Source organism: Ascaphus truei, chromosome 1, assembly GCF_040206685.1.
Source record: "Ascaphus truei isolate aAscTru1 chromosome 1, aAscTru1.hap1, whole genome shotgun sequence".
Classification (NCBI taxonomy): Eukaryota; Metazoa; Chordata; class Amphibia; order Anura; family Ascaphidae; genus Ascaphus; species Ascaphus truei.
The window spans coordinates 6220088-6235342 of NC_134483.1; the positions used below are offsets into that span (position 1 = coordinate 6220088).

Sequence of the window (15255 nt, forward strand, 5' to 3'; positions counted from 1 at the left end):
TATTCATGGACTGTTTTTTATACGGATTGTGTGCCGCTTTCCATGTGAACTTTCATCAGGACTGGTTCTCTTACCAGACCTTATCAGCGTGCCACAACACATCATCATATCCACCTGCTTTGTATGTTTTCACCTGTCACCCAGTGTGTAGTGGGCCCACTCACCTGTGTGTCACACCCAGTACACGTGCAGTTTTGCCACAGCTGGAGATACAACAATTTCAATGAACTGTCTGATGTTTATACCTCCCCCATTTTGTGCATTACTTATTCTCTTAATTGAGTTTATGTCATCCCAGGTGAACTAGCCATGTATTTGTACTTGTGCTGTTGCCCACTGTTTTTTATATTCTCCCTTAGTTTTTATAATTTAATACATTTGTTACATTTCGGGATATACCCGTGTCCTCCCTTTGGGATCCTTTTTTGTTGTTTCATACATTTCCCATACCTGGAGCACCGCTGACCTTCTTGATTTATCCAGTATCACTTGTCACTTTTGGGGTACCATTATACTTCTGGCGTGCATGCGGTAGTCCCTGTGTCCAAATATATATATATATATATGTGGTGGGGGGTTATTTTATATGGGTGGTGGGGGATATTTAATATATATGGGGGTGGTGGGGGAATATTTAATATAAATGGGGGTGGTGGGGGAATATTTAATATATATATGGGGGTGGTGGGGGAATATTTAATATATATATGGGGGTGGTGGGGGATATTTAATATATATGGGGGTGGTGGGGAATATTTAATATATATGGGGGTGGTGGGGGAATATTTAATATATATGGGGGTGGTGGGGGAATATTTAATATATATGGGGGTGGTGGGGGGATATTTAATATATATGGGGGTGGTGGGGGGATATTTAATATATATGGGGGTGGTGGGGGGATATTTAATATATATGGGGGTGGTGGGGGAATATTTAATATATATGGGGGTGGTGGGGGGATATTTAATATATATGGGGGTGGTGGGGGGATATTTAATATATATGGGGGTGGTGGGGGGATATTTAATATATATATATGGGGGTGGTGGGGGGATATTTAATATATATATGGGGGTGGTGGGGGAATATTTAATATATATGGGGGTGGTGGGGGAATATTTAATATATATATATGGGGTGGTGGGGGAATATTTAAGATATATGGGGGTGGTGGGGGAATATTTAATATATATGGGGGTGGTGGGGGAATATTTAATATATATGGGGTGGGGGGGGGATATTTAATATATATGGGGGTGGTGGGGGGATATTTAATATATATATATGGGGGTGGTGGGGGGATATTTAATATATATGGGGGTGGTGGGGGGATATTTAATATATATATATGGGGGTGGTGGGGGAATATTTAATATATATGGGGGTGGTATGGGGTTGGTGGGGGGATATTTAATATGTATTCGGGAGCGTGTTTTTAAAAAAAATATGTATTGAGGGGGTTGCAACTTTTGCCATTGTGTCCAGTATTTTTGGACAAGCCATCTGGCAACCCTACATGTGACAGGAAGGAGGAGTGTCAATATCATGTGATAGGAAGGAGTATTATTATCACGTGACAGGAAGGAGGAGCGTTACTATCACATGACATTAAGGAGGAGTGTTACTATCACATGACAGGAAGTAGAAGCGTTAATATCCCATGACAGAAAGGAGGAGCGATACTAACACATGACAGGAAGGAGGAGTGTTAATATCACATGACAGGAAGGAGGAGCATTAATATCACATGACAGGAAGGAGGAGCATTACTATCACATGACAGGAAGGAGGAGCGTTACTATCACATGACAGGAAGGAGGAGCGTTACTATCACATGACAGGAAGGAGGAGCGTTACTATCACATGACAGGAAGGAGGAGCGTTACTAACACATGACAGGAAGGAGGAGCGTTACTATCACATGACAGGGAGGAGCGTTACAATCACATGACAGGAAGGAGGAGCATTACTATCACATGACAGGAAGGAGGAGCGTTAATATCACGACAGGAAGGAGGAGCGTTACTATCACATGACAGGAAGGAGGAGCGTTACTATCACATGACAGGAAGGAGGAGCGTTACTATCACATGACAGGAAGGAGGAGCGTTACTATCACATGACAGGAAGGAGGAGCGTTACTATCACATGACAGGAAGGAGGAGCATTACTATCCCGACAGGAAGGAGGAGCGTTAATATCCCATGACAGGAAGGAGGAGCATTACTATCACATGACAGGAAGGAGGAGCGTTACTATCCCATGACAGGAAGGAGGAGCGTTACTATCACATGACAGGAAGGAGGAGCATTACTATCACATGACAGGGAGGAGCGTTAATATCACGACAGGAAGGAGGAGCGTTACTATCACATGACAGGAAGGAGGAGCGTTACTATCACATGACAGGAAGGAGGAGCGTTACTATCACATGACAGGAAGGAGGAGCGTTACTATCACATGACAGGAAGGAGGAGCGTTACTATCACGACAGGAAGGAGGAGCGTTACTATCACATGACAGGAAGGAGGAGCATTACTATCACATGACAGAAAGGAGGAGCGTTACTATCACATGACAGGAAGGAGGAGTGTTACTATCACATGACAGGAAGGAGGAGCGTTACTATCACATGACAGGAAGGAGGAGTGTTACTATCACATGACAGGAAGGAGGAGCGTTACTATCACATGACAGGAAGGAGGAGCGTTACTATCACATGACAGGAAGGAGGAGCGTTATTATCACATGACAGGAAGGAGGAGCGTTACTATCACATGACAGGGAGGAGCGTTAATATCACATGACAGGAAGGAGGAGCGTTACTATCACATGACAGGAAGGAGGAGCGTTACTATCACATGACAGGGAGGAGGAGCGTTAATATCACATGACAGGAAGGAGGAGTGTTACTATCACATGGAAAGAGAACATCCCATGGACATCATGTGATGGAGAAGTGTTAACATGATTGGAGAATCCTTGCCAGCCGGTGGCGCTGGTAACATGCAGTACCTGTGTGTGCTATGGAGCCTGCCCTCCCTCGCTCACCTGTTTGATGATGGGCTGCAGCCTTGCCAGCCGGTGGCGCTGGTAACATGCAGTACCTGTGTGTGCTATGGAGCCTGCCCTCCCTCGCTCACCTGTTTGATGATGGGCTGCAGCCTTGCCAGCCGGTGGCGCTGGTAACATGCAGTACCTGTGTGTGCTATGGAGCCTGCGCTCCCTCGCTCACCTGTTTGATGATGGGCTGCAGCCTTGCCATGCTGATAACGGTCACCCACACGGACATGAGGGAGCCAAGGAAATCACAGAACTGCAGCACGTCGTACTCCATGATGCAGAAAACCACCATCCCGGGCTGGTCACACGCGTGATAGAACTGCAGACAAAACATGGCTTTATAGACAAGCCTGGCTTATTCCCATGTACATGTCATGGGACCTCTGGGATGCTGATAAAGTGCTCATCTTTTGTCACTCAGTGTCTGTCCCCTCCCACTGCACGGCTGTCCAATCTGTCCCCTCCCACCGCAGGGCTGTCCAATCTGTCCCCTCCCACCGCACGGCTGTCCAATCTGTTCCCTCCCACCGCAGGGCTGTCCAATGTGTCCCCTCCCACCGCACGGCTGTCCAATCTGTCCCCTCCCACCGCAGGGCTGTCCAATCTGTCCCCTCCCACCGCACGGCTGTCCAATGTGTCCCCTCCCACCGCACGGCTGTCCAATCTGTCCCCTCCCACCGCAGGGCTGTCCAATCTGTCCCCTCCCACCGCACGGCTGTCCAATCTGTCCCCTCCCACCGCAGGGCTGTCCAATCTGTCCCCTCCCACTGCACAGCTGTCCAATCTGTTCCCTCCCACCGCACGGCTGTCCAATCTGTCCCCTCCCACCGCAGGGCTGTCCAATCTGTCCCCTCCCACTGCACGGCTGTCCAATGTGTCCCCTCCCACTGCACGGCTGTCCAAACTGTCCCCTCCCACTGCAGGGCTGTCCAATCTGTCCCCTCCCACCGCACGGCTGTCCAATCTGTCCCCTCCCACCGCAGGGCTGTCCAATCTGTCCCCTCCCACTGCACGGCTGTCCAATCTGTTCCCTCCCACCGCAGGGCTGTCCAATCTGTCCCCTCCCACTGCACGGCTGTCCAATCTGTTCCCTCCCACCGCACGCCTGTCCAATCTGTCCCCTCCCACCGCACGGCTGTCCAATCTGTCCCCTCCCACCGCATGGCTGTCCAATCTGTCCCTCCCACCGCAGGGCTGTCCAATCTGTCCCCTCCCACCGCAAGGCTGTCCAATCCGTCCCCTCCCACCGCAGGGCTGTCCAATCTGTCCCCTCCCACCGCAGGGCTGTCCAATCTGTCCCCTCCCACCGCAGGGCTGTCCAATCCGTCCCCTCCCACCGCAGGGCTGTCCAATCTGTCCCCTCCCACTGCACGGCTGTACAATCTGTCCCCTCCCACCGTAGGGCTGTCCAATCTGTCCCCTCCCACCGCAGGGCTGTCCAATCTGTCCCCTCCCACCACACAGCTGTCCAATCTGTCCCCTCCAACCGCAGGGCTGTCCAATCTGTCCCCTCCCACCGCAGGGCTGTCCAATCTGTCCCCTGCCACCGCAGGGCTGTCCAATCTGTCCCCTCCCACCACACGGCTGTCCAATCTGTCCCCTCCCACCGCAGGGCTGTCCAATCTGTCCCCTGCCACCGCAGGGCTGTCCAATCTGTCCCCTCCCACCGCACGGCTGTCCAATCTGTCCCCTCCCACCGCAGGGCTGTCCAATCTGTCCCCTCCCACCACACGGCTGTACAATCTGTCCCTCCCACCGCAGGGCTGTCCAATCTGTCCCCTCCCACCGCACGGCTGTCCAATCTGTCCCCTCCCACCGCAGGGCTGTCCAATCTGTCCCCTGCCACCGCACGGCTGTCCAATCTGTCCCCTCCCACCGCAGGGCTGTCCAATCTGTCCCCTCCCACCGTAGGGCTGTCCAATCCGTCCCCTCCCACTGCACGGCTGTCCAATCTGTCCCCTCCCACCGCAGGGCTGTCCAATCTGTCCCCTCCCACTGCACGGCTGTACAATCTGTCCCCTCCCACCGCACAGCTGTCCAATCTGTCCCCTCCCACCACACGGCTGTCCAATCTGTCCCCTCCCACTGCAGGGCTGTCCAATCTGTCCCCTCCCACCGCAGGCCTGTCCAATCTGTCCCCTCCCACCACACAGCTGTCCAATCTGTCCCTCCCACCGCAGGGCTGTCCAATCTGTCCCCTCCCACCGCAGGCCTGTCCAATCTGTCCCCTCCCACCACACAGCTGTCCAATCTGTCCCTCCCACCGCAGGGCTGTCCAATCTGTCCCTCCCACCGCAGGGCTGTGTAATCTGTCCTCTCCCACCGCAGGGCTGTGCAATCTGTCCCCTCCCACCGCAGGGCTGTCCAATCTGTCCCTCCCACCGCAGGGCTGTCCAATCTGTCCCCTCCCACCGCAGGGCTGTGCAATCTGTCCCCTCCCACCGCAGGGCTGTCCAATCTGTCCCCTCCCACTGCAGGGCTGTCCAATCTGTACCCTCCCACCACACGGCTGTCCAATCTGTCCCCTCCCACCGCAGGGCTGTCCAATCTGTCCCCTCCCACCGCAGGGCTGTCCAATCTGTCCCCTCCCACCGCACGGCGGTCCAATCTGTTCCCTCCCACCGCAGGGCTGTCCAATCTGTCCCCTCCCACCGCACGACTGTCCAATCTGTCCCCTCCCACCGCAGGGCTGTCCAATCTGTCCCCTCCCACCGCAGGGCTGTCCAATCTGTCCCCTCCCACCGCACGGCTGTCCAATCTGTTCCCTCCCACCGCAGGGCTGTCCAATGTGTCCCCTCCCACCGCACGGCTGTCCAATCTGTCCCCTCCCACCGCAGGGCTGTCCAATCTGTCCCCTCCCACCGCACGGCTGTCCAATGTGTCCCCTCCCACCGCACGGCTGTCCAATCTGTCCCCTCCCACCGCAGGGCTGTCCAATCTGTCCCCTCCCACCGCACGGCTGTCCAATCTGTCCCCTCCCACCGCAGGGCTGTCCAATCTGTCCCCTCCCACTGCACAGCTGTCCAATCTGTTCCCTCCCACCGCACGGCTGTCCAATCTGTCCCCTCCCACCGCAGGGCTGTCCAATCTGTCCCCTCCCACTGCACGGCTGTCCAATGTGTCCCCTCCCACTGCACGGCTGTCCAAACTGTCCCCTCCCACTGCAGGGCTGTCCAATCTGTCCCCTCCCACCGCACGGCTGTCCAATCTGTCCCCTCCCACCGCAGGGCTGTCCAATCTGTCCCCTCCCACTGCACGGCTGTCCAATCTGTTCCCTCCCACCGCAGGGCTGTCCAATCTGTCCCCTCCCACTGCACGGCTGTCCAATCTGTTCCCTCCCACCGCACGGCTGTCCAATCTGTCCCCTCCCACCGCACGGCTGTCCAATCTGTCCCCTCCCACCGCAGGGCTGTCCAATCTGTCCCTCCCACCGCAGGGCTGTCCAATCTGTCCCCTCCCACCGCAAGGCTGTCCAATCCGTCCCCTCCCACCGCAGGGCTGTCCAATCTGTCCCCTCCCACCGCAGGGCTGTCCAATCTGTCCCCTCCCACCGCAGGGCTGTCCAATCCGTCCCCTCCCACCGCAGGGCTGTCCAATCTGTCCCCTCCACTGCACGGCTGTACAATCTGTCCCCTCCCACCGTAGGGCTGTCCAATCTGTCCCCTCCCACCGCAGGGCTGTCCAATCTGTCCCCTCCCACCACACAGCTGTCCAATCTGTCCCCTCCCACCGCAGGGCTGTCCAATCTGTCCCCTCCCACCGCAGGGCTGTCCAATCTGTCCCCTGCCACCGCAGGGCTGTCCAATCTGTCCCCTCCCACCACACAGCTGTCCAATCTGTCCCCTCCCACCGCAGGGCTGTCCAATCTGTCCCCTCCCACCGCAGGGCTGTCCAATCTGTCCCCTGCCACCGCAGGGCTGTCCAATCTGTCCCCTCCCACCGCAGGGCTGTCCAATCTGTCCCCTCCCACCGTAGGGCTGTCCAATCCGTCCCCTCCCACTGCACGGCTGTCCAATCCGTCCCCTCCCACTGCAGGGCTGTCCAATCTGTCCCCTCCCACCACACAGCTGTCCAATCTGTCCCTCCCACCGCAGGGCTGTCCAATCTGTCCCTCCCACCACACAGCTGTCCAATCTGTCCCTCCCACCGCAGGGCTGTCCAATCTGTCCCTCCCACCGCAGGGCTGTCCAATCTGTCCCTCCCACCACACAGCTGTCCAATCTGTCCCCTCCCACCACACAGCTGTCCAATCTGTCCCTCCCACCGCAGGGCTGTCCAATCTGTCCCTCCCACCACACAGCTGTCCAATCTGTCCCTCCCACCGCAGGGCTGTCCAATCTGTCCCCTCCCACCACACAGCTGTCCAATCTGTCCCTCCCACTGCAGGGCTGTCCAATCTGTCCCTCCCACCGCAGGGCTGTGTAATCTGTCCTCTCCCACCGCAGGGCTGTCCAATCTGTCCCTCCCACCGCAGGGCTGTCCAATCTGTCCCCTCCCACCGCAGGGCTGTGCAATCTGTCCCCTCCCACCGCAGGGCTGTCCAATCTGTCCCCTCCCACTGCAGGGCTGTCCAATCTGTCCCCTCCCACCACACGGCTGTCCAATCTGTCCCCTCCCACCGCAGGGCTGTCCAATCTGTCCCCTCCCACCGCAGGGCTGTCCAATCTGTCCCCTGCCACCGCAGGGCTGTCCAATCTGTCCCCTCCCACCACACAGCTGTCCAATCTGTTCCCTCCCACCGCAGGGCTGTCCAATCTGTCCCCTCCCACCGCAGGGCTGTCCAATCTGTCCCCTGCCACCGCAGGGCTGTCCAATCTGTCCCCTCCCACTGCACGGCTGTCCAATCTGTCCCCTCCCACCGTAGGGCTGTCCAATCCGTCCCCTCCCACTGCACGGCTGTCCAATCCGTCCCCTCCCACTGCAGGGCTGTCCAATCTGTCCCCTCCCACCGCAGGGCTGTGCAATCTGTCCCCTCCCACCGCAGGGCTGTCCAATCTGTCCTCTCCCACCGCAGGGCTGTCCAATCTGTCCCTCCCACCGCAGGGCTGTCCAATCTGTCCCCTCCCACCGCAGGGCTGTGCAATCTGTCCCCTCCCACCGCAGGGCTGTCCAATCTGTCCCCTCCCACTGCAGGGCTGTCCAATCTGTCCCCTCCCACCACACGGCTGTCCAATCTGTCCCCTCCCACCGCAGGGCTGTCCAATCTGTCCCCTCCCACCGCAGGGCTGTCCAATCTGTCCCCTCCCACCGCACGGCTGTCCAATCTGTTCCCTCCCACCGCAGGGCTGTCCAATCTGTCCCCTCCCACCGCAGGGCTGTGCAATCTGTCCCCTCCCAACGCAGGGCTGTCCAATCTGTCCCCTCCCACTGCAGGGCTGTCCAATCTGTCCCCTCCCACCACACGGCTGTCCAATCTGTCCCCTCCCACCGCAGGGCTGTCCAATCTGTCCCCTCCCACCGCAGGGCTGTCCAATCTGTCCCCTCCCACCGCAGGGCTGTCCAATCTGTCCCCTCCCACCGCACGGCTGTCCAATCTGTTCCCTCCCACCGCAGGGCTGTCCAATCTGTCCCCTCCCACCGCACGACTGTCCAATCTGTCCCCTCCCACCGCAGGGCTGTCCAATCTGTCCCCTCCCACCGCAGGGCTGTCCAATCTGTCCCCTCCCACCGCACGGCTGTCCAATCTGTTCCCTCCCACCGCAGGGCTGTCCAATGTGTCCCCTCCCACCGCACGGCTGTCCAATCTGTCCCCTCCCACCGCAGGGCTGTCCAATCTGTCCCCTCCCACCGCACGGCTGTCCAATGTGTCCCCTCCCACCGCACGGCTGTCCAATCTGTCCCCTCCCACCGCAGGGCTGTCCAATCTGTCCCCTCCCACCGCACGGCTGTCCAATCTGTCCCCTCCCACCGCAGGGCTGTCCAATCTGTCCCCTCCCACTGCACAGCTGTCCAATCTGTTCCCTCCCACCGCACGGCTGTCCAATCTGTCCCCTCCCACCGCAGGGCTGTCCAATCTGTCCCCTCCCACTGCACGGCTGTCCAATGTGTCCCCTCCCACTGCACGGCTGTCCAAACTGTCCCCTCCCACCGCAGGGCTGTCCAATCTGTCCCCTCCCACTGCACGGCTGTCCAATCTGTTCCCTCCCACCGCACGGCTGTCCAATCTGTCCCCTCCCACCGCAGGGCTGTCCAATCTGTCCCCTCCCACCGCAGGGCTGTCCAATCTGTCCCTCCCACCGCAGGGCTGTCCAATCTGTCCCCTCCCACCGCAAGGCTGTCCAATCCGTCCCCTCCCACCGCAGGGCTGTCCAATCTGTCCCCTCCCACCGCAGGGCTGTCCAATCTGTCCCCTCCCACCGCAGGGCTGTCCAATCCGTCCCCTCCCACCGCAGGGCTGTCCAATCTGTCCCCTCCCACTGCACGGCTGTACAATCTGTCCCCTCCCACCGTAGGGCTGTCCAATCTGTCCCCTCCCACCGCAGGGCTGTCCAATCTGTCCCCTCCCACCACACAGCTGTCCAATCTGTCCCCTCCCACCGCAGGGCTGTCCAATCTGTCCCCTCCCACCGCAGGGCTGTCCAATCTGTCCCCTGCCACCGCAGGGCTGTCCAATCTGTCCCCTCCCACCACACAGCTGTCCAATCTGTCCCCTCCCACCGCAGGGCTGTCCAATCTGTCCCCTCCCACCGCAGGGCTGTCCAATCTGTCCCCTGCCACCGCAGGGCTGTCCAATCTGTCCCCTCCCACTGCAGGGCTGTCCAATCTGTCCCCTCCCACCGTAGGGCTGTCCAATCCGTCCCCTCCCACTGCACGGCTGTCCAATCCGTCCCCTCCCACTGCAGGGCTGTCCAATCTGTCCCCTCCCACCACACAGCTGTCCAATCTGTCCCTCCCACTGCAGGGCTGTCCAATCTGTCCCCTCCCACCGCAGGGCTGTGCAATCTGTCCCCTCCCACCGCAGGGCTGTCCAATCTGTCCTCTCCCACCGCAGGGCTGTCCAATCTGTCCCTCCCACCGCAGGGCTGTCCAATCTGTCCCCTCCCACCGCAGGGCTGTGCAATCTGTCCCCTCCCACCGCAGGGCTGTCCAATCTGTCCCCTCCCACTGCAGGGCTGTCCAATCTGTCCCCTCCCACCACACGGCTGTCCAATCTGTCCCCTCCCACCGCAGGGCTGTCCAATCTGTCCCCTCCCACCGCAGGGCTGTCCAATCTGTCCCCTCCCACCGCACGGCTGTCCAATCTGTTCCCTCCCACCGCAGGGCTGTCCAATCTGTCCCCTCCCACCGCACGACTGTCCAATCTGTCCCCTCCCACCGCAGGGCTGTCCAATCTGTCCCCTCCCACCGCAGGGCTGTCCAATCTGTCCCTCCCACCGCAGGGCTGTCCAATCTGTCCCCTCCCACCGCAGGGCTGTCCAATCTGTCCCCTCCCACCGCAGGGCTGTCCAATCTGTCCCCTCCCACCGCACGGCTGTCCAATCTGTTCCCTCCCACCGCAGGGCTGTCCAATCTGTCCCCTCCCACCGCACGACTGTCCAATCTGTCCCCTCCCACCGCAGGGCTGTCCAATCTGTCCCCTCCCACCGCAGGGCTGTCCAATCTGTCCCCTCCCACCGCACGGCTGTCCAATCTGTCCCCTCCCACCACAGGGCTGTCCAATCTGTCCCCTCCCACCGCACGGCTGTCCAATGTGTCCCCTCCCACCGCACGGCTGTCCAATCTGTCCCCTCCCACCGCAGGGCTGTCCAATCTGTCCCCTCCCACCGCACGGCTGTCCAATCTGTCCCCTCCCACCGCAGGGCTGTCCAATCTGTCCCCTCCCACTGCACAGCTGTCCAATCTGTTCCCTCCCACCGCACGGCTGTCCAATCTGTCCCCTCCCACCGCAGGGCTGTCCAATCTGTCCCCTCCCACTGCACGGCTGTCCAATGTGTCCCCTCCCACTGCACGGCTGTCCAAACTGTCCCCTCCCACTGCAGGGCTGTCCAATCTGTCCCCTCCCACCGCACGGCTGTCCAATCTGTCCCCTCCCACCGCAGGGCTGTCCAATCTGTCCCCTCCCACTGCACGGCTGTCCAATCTGTTCCCTCCCACCGCAGGGCTGTCCAATCTGTCCCCTCCCACTGCACGGCTGTCCAATCTGTTCCCTCCCACCGCACGGCTGTCCAATCTGTCCCCTCCCACCGCACGGCTGTCCAATCTGTCCCCTCCCACCGCAGGGCTGTCCAATCTGTCCCTCCCACCGCAGGGCTGTCCAATCTGTCCCCTCCCACCGCAAGGCTGTCCAATCCGTCCCCTCCCACCGCAGGGCTGTCCAATCTGTCCCCTCCCACCGCAGGGCTGTCCAATCTGTCCCCTCCCACCGCAGGGCTGTCCAATCCGTCCCCTCCCACCGCAGGGCTGTCCAATCTGTCCCCTCCCACTGCACGGCTGTACAATCTGTCCCCTCCCACCGTAGGGCTGTCCAATCTGTCCCCTCCCACCGCAGGGCTGTCCAATCTGTCCCCTCCCACCACACAGCTGTCCAATCTGTCCCCTCCCACCGCAGGGCTGTCCAATCTGTCCCCTCCCACCGCAGGGCTGTCCAATCTGTCCCCTGCCACCGCAGGGCTGTCCAATCTGTCCCCTCCCACCACACAGCTGTCCAATCTGTCCCCTCCCACCGCAGGGCTGTCCAATCTGTCCCCTCCCACCGCAGGGCTGTCCAATCTGTCCCCTGCCACCGCAGGGCTGTCCAATCTGTCCCCTCCCACCGCACGGCTGTCCAAACTGTCCCCTCCCACCGCAGGGCTGTCCAATCTGTCCCCTCCCACCACACGGCTGTACAATCTGTCCCTCCCACCGCAGGGCTGTCCAATCTGTCCCCTCCCACCGCACGGCTGTCCAATCTGTCCCCTCCCACCGCAGGGCTGTCCAATCTGTCCCCTGCCACCGCACGGCTGTCCAATCTGTCCCCTCCCACCGCAGGGCTGTCCAATCTGTCCCCTCCCACCGTAGGGCTGTCCAATCCGTCCCCTCCCACTGCACGGCTGTCCAATCTGTCCCCTCCCACCGCAGGGCTGTCCAATCTGTCCCCTCCCACTGCACGGCTGTACAATCTGTCCCCTCCCACCGCACAGCTGTCCAATCTGTCCCCTCCCACCACACGGCTGTCCAATCTGTCCCCTCCCACTGCAGGGCTGTCCAATCTGTCCCCTCCCACCGCAGGCCTGTCCAATCTGTCCCCTCCCACCACACAGCTGTCCAATCTGTCCCTCCCACCGCAGGGCTGTCCAATCTGTCCCCTCCCACCGCAGGCCTGTCCAATCTGTCCCCTCCCACCGCACGACTGTCCAATCTGTCCCCTCCCACCGCAGGGCTGTGCAATCTGTCCCCTCCCACCGCAGGGCTGTCCAATCTGTCCCCTCCCACTGCAGGGCTGTCCAATCTGTCCCCTCCCACCACACGGCTGTCCAATCTGTCCCCTCCCACCGCACGACTGTCCAATCTGTCCCCTCCCACCGCAGGGCTGTCCAATCTGTCCCCTCCCACCGCAGGGCTGTCCAATCTGTCCCCTCCCACCGCAGGGCTGTCCAATCTGTCCCCTCCCACCGCAGGGCTGTCCAATCCGTCCCCTCCCACCGCAGGGCTGTCCAATCTGTCCCCTCCCACCGCACGGCTGTACAATCTGTCCCCTCCCACCGCAGGGCTGTCCAATCTGTCCCCTCCCACCGCAGGGCTGTCCAATCTGTCCCCTCCCACTGCAGGGCTGTCCAATCTGTCCCCTCCCACCGCAGGGCTGTCCAATCTGTCCCCTCCCACTGCAGGGCTGTCCAATCTGTCCCCTCCCACCGCACGGCTGTACAATCTGTCCCCTCCCACCGCAGGGCTGTCCAATCTGTCCCCTCCCACCGCAGGGCTGTCCAATCTGTCCCCTCCCACCACACGGCTGTACAATCTGTCCCCTCCCACTGCACGGCTGTCCATTGGAATCTGTCCCCTCCCTCAGGGTGACAAACACGGCTTCCATGACCCATGCAATCTGTCCTTTCCTCTACAGGGTGATCATTTGTGCGGCCATAGTCACTTCCCTTGTTGGAGAAGACATATGGACGTCTTGGGGAGCGTTCATCAAGTGTTACAAGGACATATAACAATATTGTACGCCATTTATTTCTCTGGATGCTGCCCGCTCTGATTGTGAGTCAGGCCGGGTAGGCGTTATCTTATTTCCATCACTGGACACCCCCCTCCCCCCCCCCCCCCACACCTATACTCCACATAAATGCTTTCAGACCTGATCCCATCCACATATTCTATAAGAAAAGTTATCTCCATTTTTAAGGAGACCTCTACAGTCTCTTGTTGCTGGAATATTTGTGAGCCCCAGTTTCTAAACACACAGATTCCCAACAAACTCTGAGAAACCCCAAACATTGCCATATATATATGTATATGTGTCCAAAGGAGTGCTACTGGGCGTCGCTAAACGTATACAACAACAAACAAACAGAAATGCCCAAAGCTACTTCCAATGTGACAAAAATACACAGTGCAATACCTATATATCTCTTGAAAAGGGGTCATTTAGTTTAACCCTTTGGCCAAAGCGTCTTAAGCCTGCTGCCACTTAGAAGGCATGGCCGTAGCAGGTCCTAACACTCACCTGGGTTAAAATTCTTATTTACCTGTATAATTGCAGGAAGAATAATCACATTGGATCTGTCGTAACCTGGCAAAATGAAACTGACCTGCCAACTTGGAAGGTGGGGAGGGGCGAGCTTTAAACCTAAGTTACCCTTTTTCAAGAGAATACTGTATATAGGTATTGCACTGTGTATTTTTGTCACATTGGAAGTAGCTTTGGGGCATCTTTGTTTGTTTTCTGAGCCCCAGTTTCCACTGAACTTTCAACCTCTACAGGGTGACACAGACAGAAAGGACCGGGGGCCATTTAGTGTCTCTTTCCCAATGCTAGGTGACAAAGTAGCATAGCCAAAAGGGATGCACGGCCAGTGTCACTCCGCCCATAGTGTGCCACAGACAGCAGGGAACTATGCTAAAACCCATCATAAAATAGCTTTATATCTGAGCAATTATACAAGAGATTCATTATATTTGTAATCAGCTAGCTGTGACAAGGTGACACAGAAAGAAGGTTGCCATTGAGTCTTCCCTCCCCCCCCCATCACCTCCCACCGCAAATAGAAGATCCCCATTTAGTCCACCTTCTCCACACTGCACAGTTGTCCAGCTTGGCAGCAGAGCTGATACTCACCGTGGAGAAGAACATGGTGAAGATATAAACGGACGCCTCGAGCAGGAAGTGGCTGCGCAGAGCGATGAGGACGGGCGGCAGAAACATGAGGTTACTGAGGCAGAGGAGAAGAGTGGAGAGCAGCTGGAAGCCATACGTGAAGGCCTGAGTATTATCTGTGCACCCCCAGCCACTCCAGCCTAAGGAAGTCAAAGCCAAGATGAGACCGTTGCTGGAGAGAGCTCCACGTGGACAACCACGAGGGTAAAGAGTCAGTAAATAGTATATGTCTTATACCATCTGCAACTTCAAATGGTCAGATTCAATTATACCCACCTGGAGACATCATAAACCTCCAGCCAAGCCATGTAACATATATATATATACCCTCCCAGAGACATTATAAGCCTCCAGCCAAGCCATGTAATATATATATATACCCTCCCAGAGATATTATAAGCCTCCAGCCAAGCCATGTAACATATATATATATACCCTCCCAGAGATATTATAAGCCTCCAGCCAAGCCATGTAACATATATATATACCCTCCCAGAGATATTATAAGCCTCCAGCCAAGCCATGTAACATATATATATACCCTCCCAGAGATATTATAAGCCTCCAGCCAAGCCATGTAACATATATATATACCCTCCCAGAGATATTATAAGCCTCCAGCCAAGCCATGTAACATATATATATACCCTCCCAGAGATATTATAAGCCTCCAGCCAAGCCATGTAACATACTGTATATATATACCCTCCCAGAGATATTATAAGCCTCCAGCCAAGCCATGTAACATATATATATACCCTCCCAGAGATATTATAAGCCTCCAGCCAAGCCATGTAATATATATATATATACCCTCCCAGAGATATTATAAGCCTCCAGCCATGCCATGTAACATATATATATATATACCCTCCCAGAGATATTATAAGCCT

The 15255-nt window shown here is 57.5% G+C and overlaps 1 protein-coding gene across 1 annotated transcript in view; it reads right to left on the reverse strand.

The window, feature by feature from the left end:
- LOC142471220 (transmembrane protein 8B-like) overlaps positions 1 to 14763 on the reverse strand; it is a 60651-nt gene extending 45888 nt beyond the window's left edge. The window contains exons 1-2 of the mRNA XM_075578057.1: positions 14324 to 14763; positions 3239 to 3385 (exon numbers count right to left, since the gene is read on the reverse strand). Of these exons, the coding sequence (XP_075434172.1) occupies positions 3239 to 3385; positions 14324 to 14410 (234 nt within the window). The 5' untranslated portion in view covers positions 14411 to 14763. The remainder of the gene's footprint in view (positions 1 to 3238; positions 3386 to 14323) is intronic.
- Positions 14764 to 15255: the final 492 nt, after the last annotated feature.